The sequence below is a fragment of the Salvelinus fontinalis genome, chromosome 14, assembly GCF_029448725.1.
Source record: "Salvelinus fontinalis isolate EN_2023a chromosome 14, ASM2944872v1, whole genome shotgun sequence".
NCBI lineage: Eukaryota > Metazoa > Chordata > Actinopteri > Salmoniformes > Salmonidae > Salvelinus > Salvelinus fontinalis.
This window is the reverse complement of record NC_074678.1, coordinates 38,411,152-38,427,874: the sequence shown is the minus strand read 5'-3', so window position 1 is coordinate 38,427,874 and position 16,723 is coordinate 38,411,152. Positions and strand designations below refer to the sequence as shown.

The window sequence follows — 16,723 nt, the reverse complement described above, 5'->3', positions numbered from 1 at the left end:
AATGAACGATGTGCATCTTCTAGCAATCTATTGATAGTTTAGGCGCCTGTCAGTAACAAAGCGAGCAATGACAGGGAAACACTACTAGTTTGACAGTCTGCTGTCTGTCCCGCCTCCTGTGGGTAGTGTGATTTGTGTGTGCTGTGGTTGATTGTGTAAAGAAATTCTGCAGAGGTGGAGAGGATGCTGCTTTATTGTCTCTGAGTGAATTTCAGGGCTCTGGAGTGTGACCATTTTACTTTCCTATGCGGCTAAAAATAGATGTGCGAATTGAAAACTGATTTACAGCAACAAAAAAATCCTGCTTTTTTTTTTCAGTCTTTCTGCCATTTTGTTTAATAGCTGGTAGCTAATTACACAAGGAACCATAGAAATAAGAATGATTTCTTATGTCTATGCAAATAACTACTTTGCAACAGTGCATGGGGTGCTGTGCACATTGAGTGAAGTGCTGAAAGATACCTTTGTAGAAGTGCACAGGCATAGACGTTGGTCGAATTTACCCAAAAGTCTACTAAAGTGACTTTATCCTCGTGTTTCTTGGATATATACATTGTTTTGTTCACACACTAGGTTGTTGTTCAATGTTAGTTTGAGTTTTCTTAACTGCTACTAGCAATGTGATGTCAGAGAATCTCACCCAAATTAGCCAAATATTTGAGAGTACATGGAAATAGTTTATTCATGAACTTTTAGGCATTTATCATAAAAACACTCATTCTCAAATACTTTCCTTGTGCTCCTAAATTTCTTTGTGTGGACCTAAATGTGTTCCTTGTCATAAAAAAAACACACAAAAAAAAAAAAAAATCAGCGCAGAGCCCTGAATTTGCACATCCATGTAATGTAGCCTAAGTGGTAACGATGAGTCAAACTCTACTTGGCTTTATTATTGTTTTCCGGCACATTCTTTTATATGAATCCACGTGTTTCATATAGCAGCCGCCTTTCATACATTTTTAAGATAACATGGTTTATTTAAAATCCATAATTTGAAGAACAAGCATTATGGCTATTCATATCTTGCAGTAAAACTGTAAGACTTTAATCTCAAGAAGTCAGGTTCAATGTTTAAAAAAAGTTGAATGTTCTTTTACTTAGAAAATAGTATATGCCTAGCCCTAAACGATATTCAAAACAACGAACAATACACTGAATTCATACATTTTCAGTAATTTACCACACATTTTTCCAATCTGGAAGGTACATTTGATCAAGTATTCAATCATTTTCCTGTGTATTTCGGCTGGAATAGAGGCATTAGAATGTACCAGAGGCAACCAAAATATAGGTTGTTCTGTGAAATATTTTGGGGGCTTGTGGAAAACACTGAATGTAGCACAGGGATAAGCAACTTTAATGGGTGCGGGTGCCATTTAAAAAATCTGAATTCATCTTGAGGGGCCCAGTGGCTCGCGCGTCTGCTAGCCCTCATCCATACCCACATATGCAGTGGAGAGACATTTTAAGTTTCATAATTATTTCTTGCAATTCTATACATTTTGCTATGGGGCTGAGAGAATAATTTGCAGTTTTACAGCTAATTTCCTGAAATTCTACACATTTTGTCAAAGGGTGGATAGAAATGTTTGCAGTTTTCTAATATGATATTTGAGTGAGAGTGACTAACAAAATCAATGGGAGCCACCCGGTCGGGAATTCGACACGACAAGTTTAGATTGGTAAATTAGCTAATTTACCATCTTTCCATAATTTAAGCTGATATGGGCTAATTGACTGTCAGTAGTTAGGTTTCCATCCAATTGGTGAATCTTTATGCAGATTTTTTAATATTTGCATGAAGAAAATATGCACATTTTCCCACCAGTGGTGTGTTTCCACCAAATGGACTTGTTGCGGATTAAAGTCAGTGGGTGATGACGTAGTGCACACAACTTAAGCAACAAAAGTACAATTTTTCATGAACCAGATGAAGTTCAATGTGTTTCAATTGCATTTTCAACTCTACAGATTTAGTTTTGTCAAACTGTTGCGTTAAATAGCAAATATGCCTACTCTGGTCTTGGCACATGAGCTCTAGCCAACCGCTTGCAGTTACAGTGCGGGTAGACTGCAGGTAGGGTGGTCTACATGATGAGATTATTATGGGTGAGAGCGAGAGTATTTGTCAAACCGCAGTCATGCATCAATCATCATGTCCCCAGAATAATACCCTCAAGATTTATTGGAAAGGACCAAGGTCACCGTGCATCTTCACAACCCTGTGAAGTTCATAACTGGGATCTCCCGAGTGGCACAGCGGTCTAAGGCACTGCATCTAAGATCGGGGCCCTGGGTCTGAACCCCGCTCTGTGCAACTGGGTTCTGGAATTCCTGACAGGCTGTCCCCAGGTTGTGAAGGTAGGAAACAACACCTCCACTTCGTTGATCCTCAACACTGGTGCCCCACAAGGATGCGTGCTCAGCCCCCTCCTGTACTTCCTGTTCACCCATGACTGCGTGGCCAACGCCTCCAACTCAATCATCAAGTTTGCAGACAACACAACAGTATTGTCTGATTACCAACAATGACGAGACAGCCTACAGGGAGGAGGTGAGGGCCCTGGGAGTGTGGTGCCAGGAAAATAACTCGCTCAATGTTAACAAAACAAAGGAGCTGATCATGGACTTCAGGAAACAGCAGAGGGAGCACGCCCCTATCCACATCAACGGGACCGCGGTGGAGCAGGTAGAAAGCTTCAAGTTCCTCGGCGTACACATCACTGACGATCTGAAATGGTCCACCTACACAGACAGTGTGGTGAAGAAGGCAAACAGCACCTCTTCAACCTCAGGAGGCTGAAGAAATTTGGCTTGGCACCTAAAACCTTCACACACTTTTACAGATGCACAATTGAGAGCATCCTGTCGGGCTGTATCATCGCCTGGTACAGCAACTGTACCGCCTGCAACTGCAGGACTCTCCAGAGGTTGGTGCGGTCTGCCCAACGCATCACTGGGGGCAAACTACCTGCCCTCCAGGACACCCACAGCACCCAATGTCACAGGAAGGCCAAAAAGATCATCAAGAACAACAACCACCCGAGCCACTGCCTGTTCACCCCGCTGCCATCCAGAAGGTAAGGTCAGTACAGTTGCATCAAAGCTGGGACCGAGAGACTGAAAAACAGCTTCTATCTCAAGGCCATCAGGCTGTTAAATATCCATCACTAGGTGTCTTCCACCTAGTTACGTAACCCTGCACCTTAGAGGCTGCTGCCCTATATACATAGACTTGAAATCACTGGCCACTTTAATAATGGAACACTAGTCACTTTAATAATGTTTACATAATTTTTGCTTTACTCCTCTCATATGTATATTCTGTGATCTATTCTACTGTATTTTAGTCTATGCCATTTCGACATTGCTCATCCTAATATTTATATATTCCTTAATTCCATCTCTAACTTTTAGGTTTGTGTGTGTTGTGAATTGATAGATATTACTGGAAACAAGCATTTCGCTACACCTGCAATACACATGTTTAGCTGATGGTATGTGATCAATAAAATTTGATTTGATATTTTTTCTGGCCTTGATTTAAGCATATGTGATACATGTATCTTCTTCCACTCTTGGTTTCTATTGAGTTGAACTCTATTGACTTACTATCATGTTGACATGCAACTTTCTTAACCAACTAGCTACCTATGGTCTCCCCTGTTTAGGTGTGCTGTAATGGGACGCGGGTGTACGTGCAGAGAGAGATCATGCCTGTGTTCCTGGAGGAAGTGGTTAAGAGGACCAAGGCCATCTCAGTAGGGGACCCTCTCCTGGAGAACACCCGCATGGGAGCCCTGATCACTAGGCAACACCTGGACAAGGTGCTGGGCTTTGTCAGCCAGGCCAAGACAGAGGTAAAGAGGTATCAGTAAATTAATGTGCAACCTGGGTCGTGTTCAATAGGGTACTGTGGCAGACCAGGGGATTTGGTCATGACGTTTACCCAGATCAGACACGGACAGAGAAGGATTAGCTCAGTTTCAAGGGTGTTTATTTAAATAATAGATCAAAAAGAAAAGGATAGGTCTCCCCCATGAAACCCTCTCCAGGATACCGTCTTCGGGGTTCCGGGTCTGGCTATATCCTGTCTGGCACAAAACTGAACTCCCTCTTGTTACCTCTGCAACCGTCCACAATAACACAGGAGTCCTTTCTTCCCCCCACCCCCTGTGTGCTGCCCTTCTGGCCCCACCCCCTGTGTGCTGCCCTTCTGGCCCCACCCCCTGTGTGCTGCCCTTCTTCCCCCCCACCCCCTGTGTGCTGCCCTTCTTCCCCCCCGCCCCCTGTGTGCTGCCCTTCTTCCCCCCCGCCCCCTGTGTGCTGCCCTTCTTCCCCCCCGCCCCCTGTGTGCTGCCCTTCTTCCCCCCCGCCCCCTGTGTGCTGCCCTTCTTCCCCCCCGCCCCCTGTGTGCTGCCCTTCTGGCCCCGCCCCCTGTGTGCTGCCCTTCTGGCCCCGCCCCCTGTGTGCTGCCCTTCTGGCCCCACCCCCTGTGTGCTGCCCTTCTGGTGCTGCCCTTCTGGCCCCGCACCCTGTGTGCTGCCCTTCTGGCCCCGCACCCTGTGTGCTGCCCTTCTGGCCCCGCACCCTGTGTGCTGCCCTTCTGGCAGCTTTATGGGCCTTGCACAGCTGGTGAGCAATCCGCCCTTGATTACTCACCAGCTCACAATCAGCCCCAATTAGTACTGGCTAGAGAGCCCGTCGAGACCTGGCACGTCCAGCAGATGGAGCCATCGCCTCGTGATGTATACTCCATCTGTTACCAGGCCTCGACTAGTCTCCCCCTGGTGGCTGACCTGCTGTACGCCACAGTACACTAACTAAATGCAGTGCAATGTCCAGTTTAGACAGCTTAGACAACGTAGAGAAGTTCTGGTAGTCCCTCGCTGTTTCACAATGTTTTCTTCTTACTGAACACAGCCCTGATGTTTGAACATCTGCCTCATTCAGGACAGTGGGTACCTTAGACTAATGTCTACCCCAGCCTTCAGTCTACTGTTTGTCTGATTTTTGTACCTAACACAAATCATCATGTTGTGATCTGCAATGTATTTTTTTTTGTCAGCCTTTGTCTAATACAAATCTCTGTGTGTGTTCTTTTAGGGAGCAAAGGTACTCTGTGGAGGGGAAGCCTTTATCCCGATTGATCCCAAACTGAAGGGAGGTTACTACATGTCTCCCTGTGTCCTGGGTGAGTCTTGTTTAATCATAATTACACCAATTGTCATGCTCCATAACACTGTTGCATGGTGTACCGGTACTGTAGTAATGTCATGATGCCAACATTTTAGAATACTGTAGTACTGTTTCATATGATATTACCGACTTTCAGCCCTACTGATCTAAAGAAACTGCTGGCTCCCTTACAAAAAAGTTTGCCGTTCTAAAAGTGCAGTAACTGCAGTCGACTGTGGTATTTTGGATGCACCGATTGCAGAATAACGGCAGTGTACTGCAGAATAACTGCAGTTATACTGCACAATTACTTCAGCAGTTTCTTTTGGGGGGGGGGGGGGGGGTGCAGTATTTTCAGCATACTGTAGTAATACTGCAGTCTTTTTTTTGTAAGGGTGCCTATTATAAAATGTTTATAAAGTCAGTTTTGTTTAAAAATTCAGTTGAATTTAAGCAACAGCCATTAGTCTTTTGTATGCGCAGGTCCAATAATATCTAGCTGTAATCAGCCAGCCGACTCATTACCAGCCCTCACTCATCTGCTTTTCTCCGTACGCTCTTCACGCTTGTCCATTGCTGTCCTTTTAAAAGGATATATAATTTAACTGTGATGGCGAGCAGGGATCCAGACCCAGACCCTGATGAGTCTTCTGCTGTTAGATTTGTACATTTGTTACATTGGAGCACTGTGCAAAGCAGCAGTGTTGATGCATTGTATAATTTCCTCACCAGTTATAACGGAGAGCACAGACCAGTCTGAGTAGACTTTGCAAGTTCCCTGTCATGCAGCCACTGATTGTCCGAGAGGGAAATTGAGCACCGCTTCATGACAGGCATGCTTGCAACTTTCGTCTCCAGTCTAAACTGTTAAAGAATATGACCCCTATTGCCGGAGATGCCTTTTCTTTCTATCCGGATTCGTGCCCATTTTTCTATAATTTCACAAACCATGTAGCGAGCCATTTTAAACTAATCCTGGGTCTCTAATTTATTGGTTTGATAACTAACAACGTTCAGTCAGCTAACAACCTAGTAACTTGACAGTAGGTCTAGGAAAATTTGATTGGCACAGGAAGAAAGGAAAAGGGTCTGCTGCTCATGAGATGTGCTTCAGAGGTAGGATTCATATAGGCATAATGTAAGCCTAAAATATATCAAACATCTATTTATTTCTGGTGCTCCTTAAATTCTGTTTGGTGCCTAACGTTTTAAAAGTTGGGAGTAGTGTGTATTTGTGGGAGAGCGAGAGCTGTGTGTGTTTACTGAATAGTAAAGAAGGTTTCATGCAGTGTTTTCCCCATACTGACACAATGAGATGCAGATCATTATGCAGTGTTTTCCCCTGACTGACACAATGACATGCAGATCATTATGCAGTGTTACCCCCTGACTGACACAATGACATGCAGATCATTATGTAGTGTTTCCCCTGACTGACACAATGACATGCAGATCATTATGCAGTGTTTCCCCCTGACTGACACAATGACATGCAGATCATTATGCAGTGTTTCCCCCTGACTGACACAATGACATGCAGATCATTATGCAGTGTTTCCCCCTGACTGACACAATGACATGCAGATCATTATGCAGTGTTACCCCCTGACTGACACAATGACATGCAGATCATTATGTAGTGTTTCCCCCTGACTGACACAATGACATGCAGATCATTATGCAGTGTTTCCCCTGACTGACACAATGACATGCAGATCATTATGCAGTGTTTCCCCCTGACTGACACAATGACATGCAGATCATTATGCAGTGTTTCCCCCTGACTGACACAATGACATGCAGATCATTATGCAGTGTTTCCCCCTGACTGACACAATGACATGCAGATCATTATGCAGTGTTTCCCCCTGACTGACACAATGACATGCAGATCATTATGTAGTGTTTCCCCTGACTGACACAATGACATGCAGATCATTATGCAGTGTTTCCCCTGACTGACACAATGACATGCAGATCATTATGCAGTGTTTCCCCCTGACTGACACAATGACATGCAGATCATTATGCAGTGTTTCCCCCTGACTGACACAATGACATGCAGATCATTATGCAGTGTTTCCCCCTGACTGACACAATGACATGCAGATCATTATGCAGTGTTTCCCCCTGACTGACACAATGACATGCAGATCATTATGCAGTGTTTCCCCCTGACTGACACAATGACATGCAGATCATTATGCAGTGTTTCCCCCTGACTGACACAATGACATGCAGATCATTATGCAGTGTTTCCCCCTGACTGACACAATGACATGCAGATCATTATGCAGTGTTTCCCCCTGACTGACACAATGACATGCAGATCATTATGCAGTGTTTCCCCCTGACTGACACAATGACATGCAGATCATTATGCAGTGTTTCCCCCTGACTGACACAATGACATGCAGATCATTATGCAGTGTTTCCCCCTGACTGACACAATGACATGCAGATCATTATGCAGTGTTTCCCCCTGACTGACACAATGACATGCAGATCATTATGCAGTGTTTCCCCCTGACTGACACAATGACATGCAGATCATTATGCAGTGTTACCCCCTGACTGACACAATGACATGCAGATCATTATGTAGTGTTTCCCCCTGACTGACACAATGACATGCAGATCATTATGCAGTGTTTCCCCTGACTGACACAATGACATGCAGATCATTATGCAGTGTTTCCCCCTGACTGACACAATGACATGCAGATCATTATGCAGTGTTTCCCCCTGACTGACACAATGACATGCAGATCATTATGCAGTGTTTCCCCCTGACTGACACAATGACATGCAGATCATTATGCAGTGTTTCCCCCTGACTGACACAATGACATGCAGATCATTATGTAGTGTTTCCCCTGACTGACACAATGACATGCAGATCATTATGCAGTGTTTCCCCTGACTGACACAATGACATGCAGATCATTATGCAGTGTTTCCCCCTGACTGACACAATGACATGCAGATCATTATGCAGTGTTTCCCCCTGACTGACACAATGACATGCAGATCATTATGCAGTGTTTCCCCCTGACTGACACAATGACATGCAGATCATTATGCAGTGTTTCCCCCTGACTGACACAATGACATGCAGATCATTATGCAGTGTTTCCCCCTGACTGACACAATGACATGCAGATCATTATGCAGTGTTTCCCCCTGACTGACACAATGACATGCAGATCATTATGCAGTGTTTCCCCCTGACTGACACAATGACATGCAGATCATTATGCAGTGTTTCCCCCTGACTGACACAATGACATGCAGATCATTATGCAGTGTTTCCCCCTGACTGACACAATGACATGCAGATCATTATGCAGTGTTTCCCCCTGACTGACACAATGACATGCAGATCATTATGCAGTGTTTCCCCCTGACTGACACAATGACATGCAGATCATTATGCAGTGTTTCCCCCTGACTGACACAATGACATGCAGATCATTATGCAGTGTTTCCCCCTGACTGACACAATGACATGCAGATCATTATGTAGTGTTTCCCCCTGACTGACACAATGACATGCAGATCATTATGCAGTGTTTCCCCCTGACTGACACAATGACATGCAGATCATTATGCAGTGTTTCCCCTGACTGACACAATGACATGCAGATCATTATGCAGTGTTTCCCCCTGACTGACACAATGACATGCAGATCATTATGCAGTGTTTCCCCCTGACTGACACAATGACATGCAGATCATTATGCAGTGTTTCCCCCTGACTGACACAATGACATGCAGATCATTATGCAGTGTTTCCCCCTGACTGACACAATGACATGCAGATCATTATGCAGTGTTTCCCCCTGACTGACACAATGACATGCAGATCATTATGCAGTGTTTTCCCCTGACTGACACAATGACATGCAGATCATTATGCATGCAACCGCAGGAGATTGGTGGCACCTTAATTGGAGAGGATGGGCTCGTGGTAATGGCTGGAGTGGAATGATGTGTTTGACGCCATTCCATTTGCGCCGTTAGACATTATGAGCTGTCCTCCCTTCAGCAGCCTCCACTGATGTATATTCCTTCCTCCCATTCCTCCAGCCAAATCACAGGGAGGCCTTTGCAAATATTAGCAAAGCAGCAATTCTATGCTGTCTTTATTTATTTATTTTTATTTTACCGTTATTTTACCAGGTAAGTTGACTGAGAACACGTTCTCATTTGCAGCAACGACCTGGGGAATAGTTACAGGGGAGAGGAGGGGGATGAATTAGCCAATTGTAAACTGGGGATTATTAGGTGACCATGATGGTTTGAGGGCCAGATTGGGAATTTAGCCAGGACACCGGGGTTAACACCCCTACTCTTACGATAAGTGCCATGGGATTTTTAATGACCTCAGAGAGTCAGGACACCCGTTTAACGTCCCATCCGAAAGACAGCACCCTACACAGGTCTACTTAGAAGTGTGAATTTCAGTGACACGTTTTTGGAGAACGTTTAGAAAACGTGAACAAGCGTCCGGGCGAACAGGATGCATCGCTCCAGTCCAATTGGGCGCACTCTGCACCCCTGTGCTCACATACAATTTGAAATGATGAGCACTTATTTTAGATTTTTTATGTGCTTTTTCTCCCCAATTTTGTGACATCCAATTGGTAGTTAGTCTTGTCCCATCGCTGCAACTCCCCTACAGACTCAGGAGAGGTGAAGGTCGAGAGCCATGCGTCCTCCGAAACACGAACCTGCCAAGCGGCACGGCTTCTTGACACACTTCTCGCTTATCCCGGAGGCAAGCCGCACCAATATGTTGGAGGAAACACCATACAACTGTTGCCCGAAGTTGGCGTCCATGCGCACGTCCCGCCACAAGGAGTCGCTCGAGCGTGAAGAGATAAGAACATCCCGGCCAGCCAAACCCTCCCATAACCCGGACAACGCTGGGCCAATTGTGCGCCGCCTCATGAGCAAACCCGGGTCTGTAGTGATGCCTATAGCACTGTGATGCAGTGCCTTAGACCGCTACGCCATTCGGGAGGCCATGAGCGCTTCTTAAAGTCATGTTTATTCAAATCATTTTCATTCAAATCATATGGTTTGGTTTCAAAACCAAAAGTTAGGTCCAGGCAGTCACAAAAATAGATGAGTGTTGGTTAAATTGTGATTTTTTTATTTTATTTTTATGTATGGAGCGAATTTGGAGCGGAGCGGTTGGAAAGGACGTGGAGAGCAATGAGCGGGATTTCCGACCGCTCAACTCTGCTCACATACTCTGGTAGTGACTGTCCAGTCTATATTTGGAGCTATGACTGTAACTCCATATCTAACTTTATATGTAACTCCACATTTTGACTGTAACTCCACATCCATGTATTCCAACACAGACAACTGCACAGACGACATGACGTGTGTGAAGGAGGAGATCTTTGGGCCTGTAATGTCAGTGATGCCCTTTGACACAGAAGAGGAAGTGCTGAAGAGGGCCAACAACACTACATTCGGCCTGGCCTCTGGAGTCTTTACCAGGTACATTACCAGATCCATACACATTTAACCTTCTACAATAATCTTTCCTCGACTCCTTGCATCCTCTCTCCTTGGCTCCTCAAAATGCATTGGATAAGGTCTGATGGGAGAGGCATTGGACTTTTTCTTACAATTAAGTTGAGGTGGCGAGGAAATAAGATGCAAGGAATAGCGGAAATTGAGATGGAGACCTAGAATCACTAACTAGTCTAGTGCACTAAGTCTCTCTTCCTGTTCTTGTCTCCCTGTAGGGATATATCCCGGGCCCACCGGGTGGCTGAGAACCTGCAGGCTGGAACCTGCTTCATCAACAACTACAACATCAGCCCTGTGGAGGTGCCCTTCGGAGGATACAAGCAGTCTGGTATGATGATGATGATAATCCATTAAATGTCATTAATGTTTGTCAGGACCCTACTTAGGAACCCATAGGAAAAGAGATGGCTGAAATGGACAAACAGTATTGTCACATATTATCGGTTCAAATATGTCAGCAGATCTGATGTTGTAACAATGTCATAACGGTAATATGAAATTTAAGGAATAATAATCAGATTTTGTTGTAACAGCGCAGTAATGGTAATACAACAAAAATAGAAAGCAAGAGGGCGGATAGGGATAACAAGACATTACATATTCCTCATTAGATGGATGTGTTCTATGTGGTGCTCATTGATCTCTTCTCTTTCTCCGCAGGTTTTGGCAGGGAGAACGGCCAGGTGACCATCGAGTACTACTCCCAGCTGAAGACTGTGGTTGTGGAGATGGGAGACGTGGACGATTACTTTAGTTGTTAAATTACCAATTAAGTGCCAAGGAAAACCAAGACCTATACGCTACTGTCCTTAAGATGTTTGGTGTATTTGTGCATCTGAGGAAAGTATCATTGTTATTGGTAGTTTATAACAGGAAGTAACTAACATGGCTGGTTTGTCAGTAGAATGTGCAAGTATGAAGATGTCACCAAGTGCTAAAAAGCCTAGTCTTCACCCACTTGATCAATACATTTTATACTTTCCATTTCAGCTGTGATCCTAGCCAAAAAGTCAATATGAAGAAGCGTTCAAACGTTTCCCATGGTCTGTCACTTTCTAGCACATGTATCTCACATTTTGAATAAACTTTTGTAATACTCACAGTATTCTTATTCTCCAAAAAATTGTATTCCATTTCATATGTTTGATACTTAAGGATAATATAAAATGTATTTAAAAAAACTCACAATTGATTATAATTCACATATAAGCGATGGTACTTAACTGGCCTGAGTGGGACCAATTTTAAATCCACTACCCCATTCAGAAGTGTAGCACATGGGGATGTGTACAACCTCACCACAGATTCTAAGATGTGTAATGTGAGTGAAGTTGAAAGCTGGATGGAATAATGATTACCATGCTCGTACACTTCTGAGGTAAACGGGTAGGTTGTGACCTTTACAGATAAGACGAGACCTACTGACACCAACCCAATAAAATAGACTCCATAGATATTAGCCAGACAAACATTTCATTAAATATAATTTATTATACACAAGATTCACTGTACATAGCCTGGTTTCAGATGTTATATGTATGTTTTGTTTGGCAAGAGCTCAACAGGATCTGGCTGAAACAGACCAATCATCTACCAGTAGGCTGAGCACGGGGTATAAACAAAAATGAAAACCGAGTAAAGAAGAGCCTTTCACATTTTCTTTTCAGTGCAGGTCATTGGAATTCCCATATGCTGGGGCCAGGTCATGATGAACATCCCAAACCCAGGGTCTCACAGAGCTGGAGAGAGGTGCTGGTTGGGTTTCTCTTACAGGAGGGGATAACGTATCCTCTTCTGAAAACAGATGTAGAACAAAATGAATGCCAAATTGAAGAGTCAAAAATCCTAGAATTGTGCAATGCTGGCATGCTGACCATTTACTTACCTGAAGTGTAACATCTCAAATAATGGCTACAGCATCCTCGCACCCGGTTCAAGACTGCTGACACTGAGGTGAGAACAAGCTGTATAGTAGATGGACTAGGATGCATTCCTGTAAATAGATCGGGAGTCAGTGGGTTTTATTTGCGAACAATTAGTCCTGACTAGACCTAAACATGTATGGAAAGTTGACACTTGTTCGAATAGGGACCGCAGGTAGCCTAGTGGTTATAGCGTTGGGCCAGTAGCCGAAATGTTGGTTGATCGAATACCCGAGCTACCAAGGTCAAAATCTGTCGTTCTGCCCCTGAGCAAGCCAGTTAACCCACTGTTCCTAGGCTGTCAATGTAAATGAGCATTTGTTCTTAACTGACTTGCCTAGTTAAATAAAAATAGTAAGTTACTGCAAGCCAGCATCGATATCCGGGATGATCTAAACTTTATTCCAATGGGGAAATCGTATTGCTGTCAGCAGGTAAACCTATACAATATACACTGCTCAAAAAAATAAAGGGAACACTTAAACAACACAATGTAACTCCAAGTCAATCACACTTCTGTGAAATCAAACTGTCCACGTAGGAAGCAACACTGATTGACAATAAATTTCACATGCTGTTGTGCAAATGGAATAGACAAAAGGTGGAAATTATAGGCATTCAGCAAGACACCCCCAAAAAAGGAGTGATTCTGCAGGTGGTGACCACAGACCACTTCTCAGTTCCTATGCTTCCTGGCTGATGTTTTGGTCACTTTTGAATGCTGGTGGTGCTCTCACTCTAGTGGTAGCATGAGACGGAGTCTACAACCCACACAAGTGGCTCAGGTAGTGCAGTTCATCCAGGATGGCACATCAATGCGAGCTGTGGCAAAAAGGTTTGCTGTGTCTGTCAGCGTAGTGTCCAGAGCATGGAAGCGCTACCAGGAGACAGGCCAGTACATCAGGAGACGTGGAGGAGGCCGTAGGAGGGCAACAACCCAGCAGCAGGACCGCTACCTCCGCCTTTGTGCAAGGAGGTGCACTGCCAGCGCCCTGCAAAATGACCTCCAGCAGGCCACAATTTCCACCTTTTGTCTATTCCATTTGCACAACAGCATGTGAAATTTATTGTCAATCAGTGTTGCTTCCTAAGTGGACAGTTTGATTTCACAGAAGTGTGGTTGACTTGGAGTTACATTGTGTTGTATAAGTGTTCCCTTTATTTTTTTGAGCAGTGTAATAGCCAATATTTGATCCGATAATGTTATGAAGAGACCAACATCTGGCAAAGTGTATATCTCGCCTCCCTCTGAAAAGGAAATTTCGTTCCCACTAGGCAACAGCCCAATGAACCACCTGGGTGTGTATGGAGGATCAATGTGTATAGGCTCCATCGGGTAACTCAGCGGCGTGTGTGTAGGCTGTGCCTTCTAGAAATTGTACAGGAGAGGCTTTACAGGCTGAACTTGCGACTGGATCCATTGGGCAAAGCTGTTGATATGTGGGCCATTTGTACGTAACAAATAAATAATAGGTCTACATTATCATCACTACAGGCCTATCTATTTCTGCGTGAACAAAACAGTCTATGAATGGAACGTTTGATCAATGGTATAAGGCACTCATTGAGCGCATGCGTTTGACCATTTTACAACAGAACGGGGGTCAATTTGATTATCCCCCTTCAAGGGAAGTCTGCTTTTTATCACCGTACACTTAGGGAAAAGTGCAAAAGCGCGCTGCTCCGTAACCTCATCTGCTGCGGCGAAACGCGGCCATCTGTCATTATTCCTACACTTTTTGGTGTTTTAATTTACGTCTCTTTCCATCAGTATGGCGGGTGCACAGTGCACTGTTTACGATGCTGGAATTATTTGAAAGTGGATGAATGCACACGTAGCCTACTTTTTGAAGTGATTTGTTTGACAGTCAGATGAAAACATCGTGCCTGCTTGTGTACATTCCACAGTCAAATGACATAGGTGACGAAATTACATCTTTTTTCACCTCTGTTAATGGCCGAAATCAAATGGCATTGACTAGTTTGGTTGCGATATCGGCGAATATCTTTTCACGATACTCTACATCCCAAATAGTAAGTAGGATATAGCCTAGAAACTCTAACAGATTAAGAGAATGCTGAGAATGACAGCTTACCTTAGCAGTAGTGACAGTGTTTTCCCTGAAGTGCAAATAGCCAATCTGATTCCCGGAACAGGAGTGGTGTTTAACAACTAATTATGGATGTGTGGATCTCAAACGATCAAGTGCGAAAAACTTGTTCGCTTGATTGTCGCTGCTCAGGTCGTGTCTACTCTTGAAACGTATGCGATTTCTGCCATCAGAATACGAATATTGCATTGAAAACACGGGTGTAGACGCATAAAAGTCGCATTGTGTTCTGATTGTGTTCAAATCTGGTTGACCACCTCAGCAATGTATGCAGATTTCTACTGTCTGGACCGTTCATTATAGGCCTACCGCTGACTTCAACTGAAAGCGCATACAGTGGGCGACGTCATCGAACACCGCCCACAATCAGTAAAAAATTAGTTTTGGGACTTGAGAGTAGTGAATATAGAGAAGTTTCTTTCTTTTGAGTCAGTAATGAGTCACAAGAAAGCTAGCAAGAAAAGCTAAAGGGATTGCAAAAGGTTTACTATAACCAGGGTTGGTAAACTGTAATTCATTGCATTACCAGCAAAAATATTGTAATCAGATTACAGATACTTTTGAAAAAACTAGGTGATTACTTCGAGGATTACTTTTAAATTCAGAAAGGAGGTTTGTAAAACATATTTGACACTTTGTTTTCTCAATGACATTCAAACCAACATTGAAAAAAGGCGCAAATTTAAATTTGTTCCACTTGAGCGAGTCTGACTACAAGTCAGTGAACACTATGATGAAGGTTGACAGCAGTGGTATAGTCTTCGGCGATACGGATATCACGTATTGATATCTACATAGCGCATTTAGCGCTGCTCTCTCATTTAGCTATTTGCGCCTTACGGATTGTGGATGGCTGTTCACACATCTAAATGTGCATTTGAACCCAATAATGTTTGAATTCAAGCAGTTTAAGCTACCTATCAATCATTGTTTTTGAAATCAGTGGACAGCCAGAGAAAAAATGCTCTCTTGCAACAGCTACCCAGTGCGGATCCCAGCCTATGGAATAAAAGCGGGGGTTTTATTGCTCAATCTAATTCATGCTGATCATTTTTTTAAATCAATAGACCTAATGGACACATGTTCAAACTCGCACACATTTAAATACTTAAACAGGCAATTTGTAGTTTCTACATCCATTTTTGTACTTATAAATGATATATACACTACTGGTCAAACATTTTAGAACACCTACTCATTCAAGGTGTTTTCTTTATTTTTTACTATTTTCTACATTGTAGAATAATAGTGAAGACATCAAAACTATGAAATAACACAAAAAAGTGTTAAACAAATTGAAATATATTTTATATTTGACATTCTATATTTGACAGCCTTGATGACTGCTTTACACGCTCTTGGCACTTGAAGAAACGTTCAAAGTTCTTGAAATTTTCCGTATTGACTGACCTTCATATCTTAAAGAAATTATGGACTGTTGTTTCTCTTTGAGCTATTCTTGCCATAATATGGACTTGGTCTTTTAACAAATAGGGCTATCTTCTGTATACCCCCCTACCTTGTCACAACACAACTGATTGGCTCAAACGCATTAAGAAGGAAATAAATTCCACAAATTAACTTTTAAATAGGCACACCTGTTAATTGAAATGTATTCCAGGTGACTACATATTAGCCAACGTACAATCATTCGCTAACAAAATAGATGAGCTACGATCATGAATATCCTACCAACGGGACATTGAAAACTGTAATATCTTATGTTTCAGCGAGTCATGGCTGAACGAAGACATAGATAACATACAGCTGCCGGGGTTTATGCTGCATGGGCACGATAGAACAGCTGCCTCCGGTAAGACGAGGGTGGCAGTCTGTGTATATTTGTAAACAACAGCTGGTGCACAAAATCTAATATTAAGGAAGTCTTGAGGTTTTGCTCGCCTGAGGTAGAGTATCTCATGATAAGCTGTAGACCACACTATTTAACAAGAGAGTTTTCGT

General features: G+C 43.4%; 1 protein-coding gene and 1 long non-coding RNA gene across 2 annotated transcripts in view; one reads left to right on the top strand and one right to left on the bottom strand.

The window, feature by feature from the left end:
• The window catches only part of aldh9a1a.1 (aldehyde dehydrogenase 9 family, member A1a, tandem duplicate 1), a 32,403-nt gene extending 20,570 nt beyond the window's left edge, over positions 1–11,833 (top strand). Inside the window, exons 8-12 of the mRNA XM_055861673.1 lie at positions 3,672–3,860; positions 5,107–5,194; positions 10,551–10,692; positions 10,944–11,056; positions 11,389–11,833. Coding sequence (XP_055717648.1) covers positions 3,672–3,860; positions 5,107–5,194; positions 10,551–10,692; positions 10,944–11,056; positions 11,389–11,489 — 633 coding nt within the window. The 3' untranslated portion in view covers positions 11,490–11,833. The remainder of the gene's footprint in view (positions 1–3,671; positions 3,861–5,106; positions 5,195–10,550; positions 10,693–10,943; positions 11,057–11,388) is intronic.
• Positions 11,834–12,205: 372 nt separating this feature from the next.
• On the bottom strand, positions 12,206–15,077 carry LOC129810788 (uncharacterized). The gene is made up of 3 exons (XR_008752783.1): positions 14,747–15,077; positions 12,614–12,721; positions 12,206–12,522 (listed from the first exon to the last, which is right to left on the bottom strand). It is a non-coding gene; the product is annotated as an uncharacterized LOC129810788 (long non-coding RNA).
• Between the last annotated feature and the right edge of the window lie 1,646 nt (positions 15,078–16,723).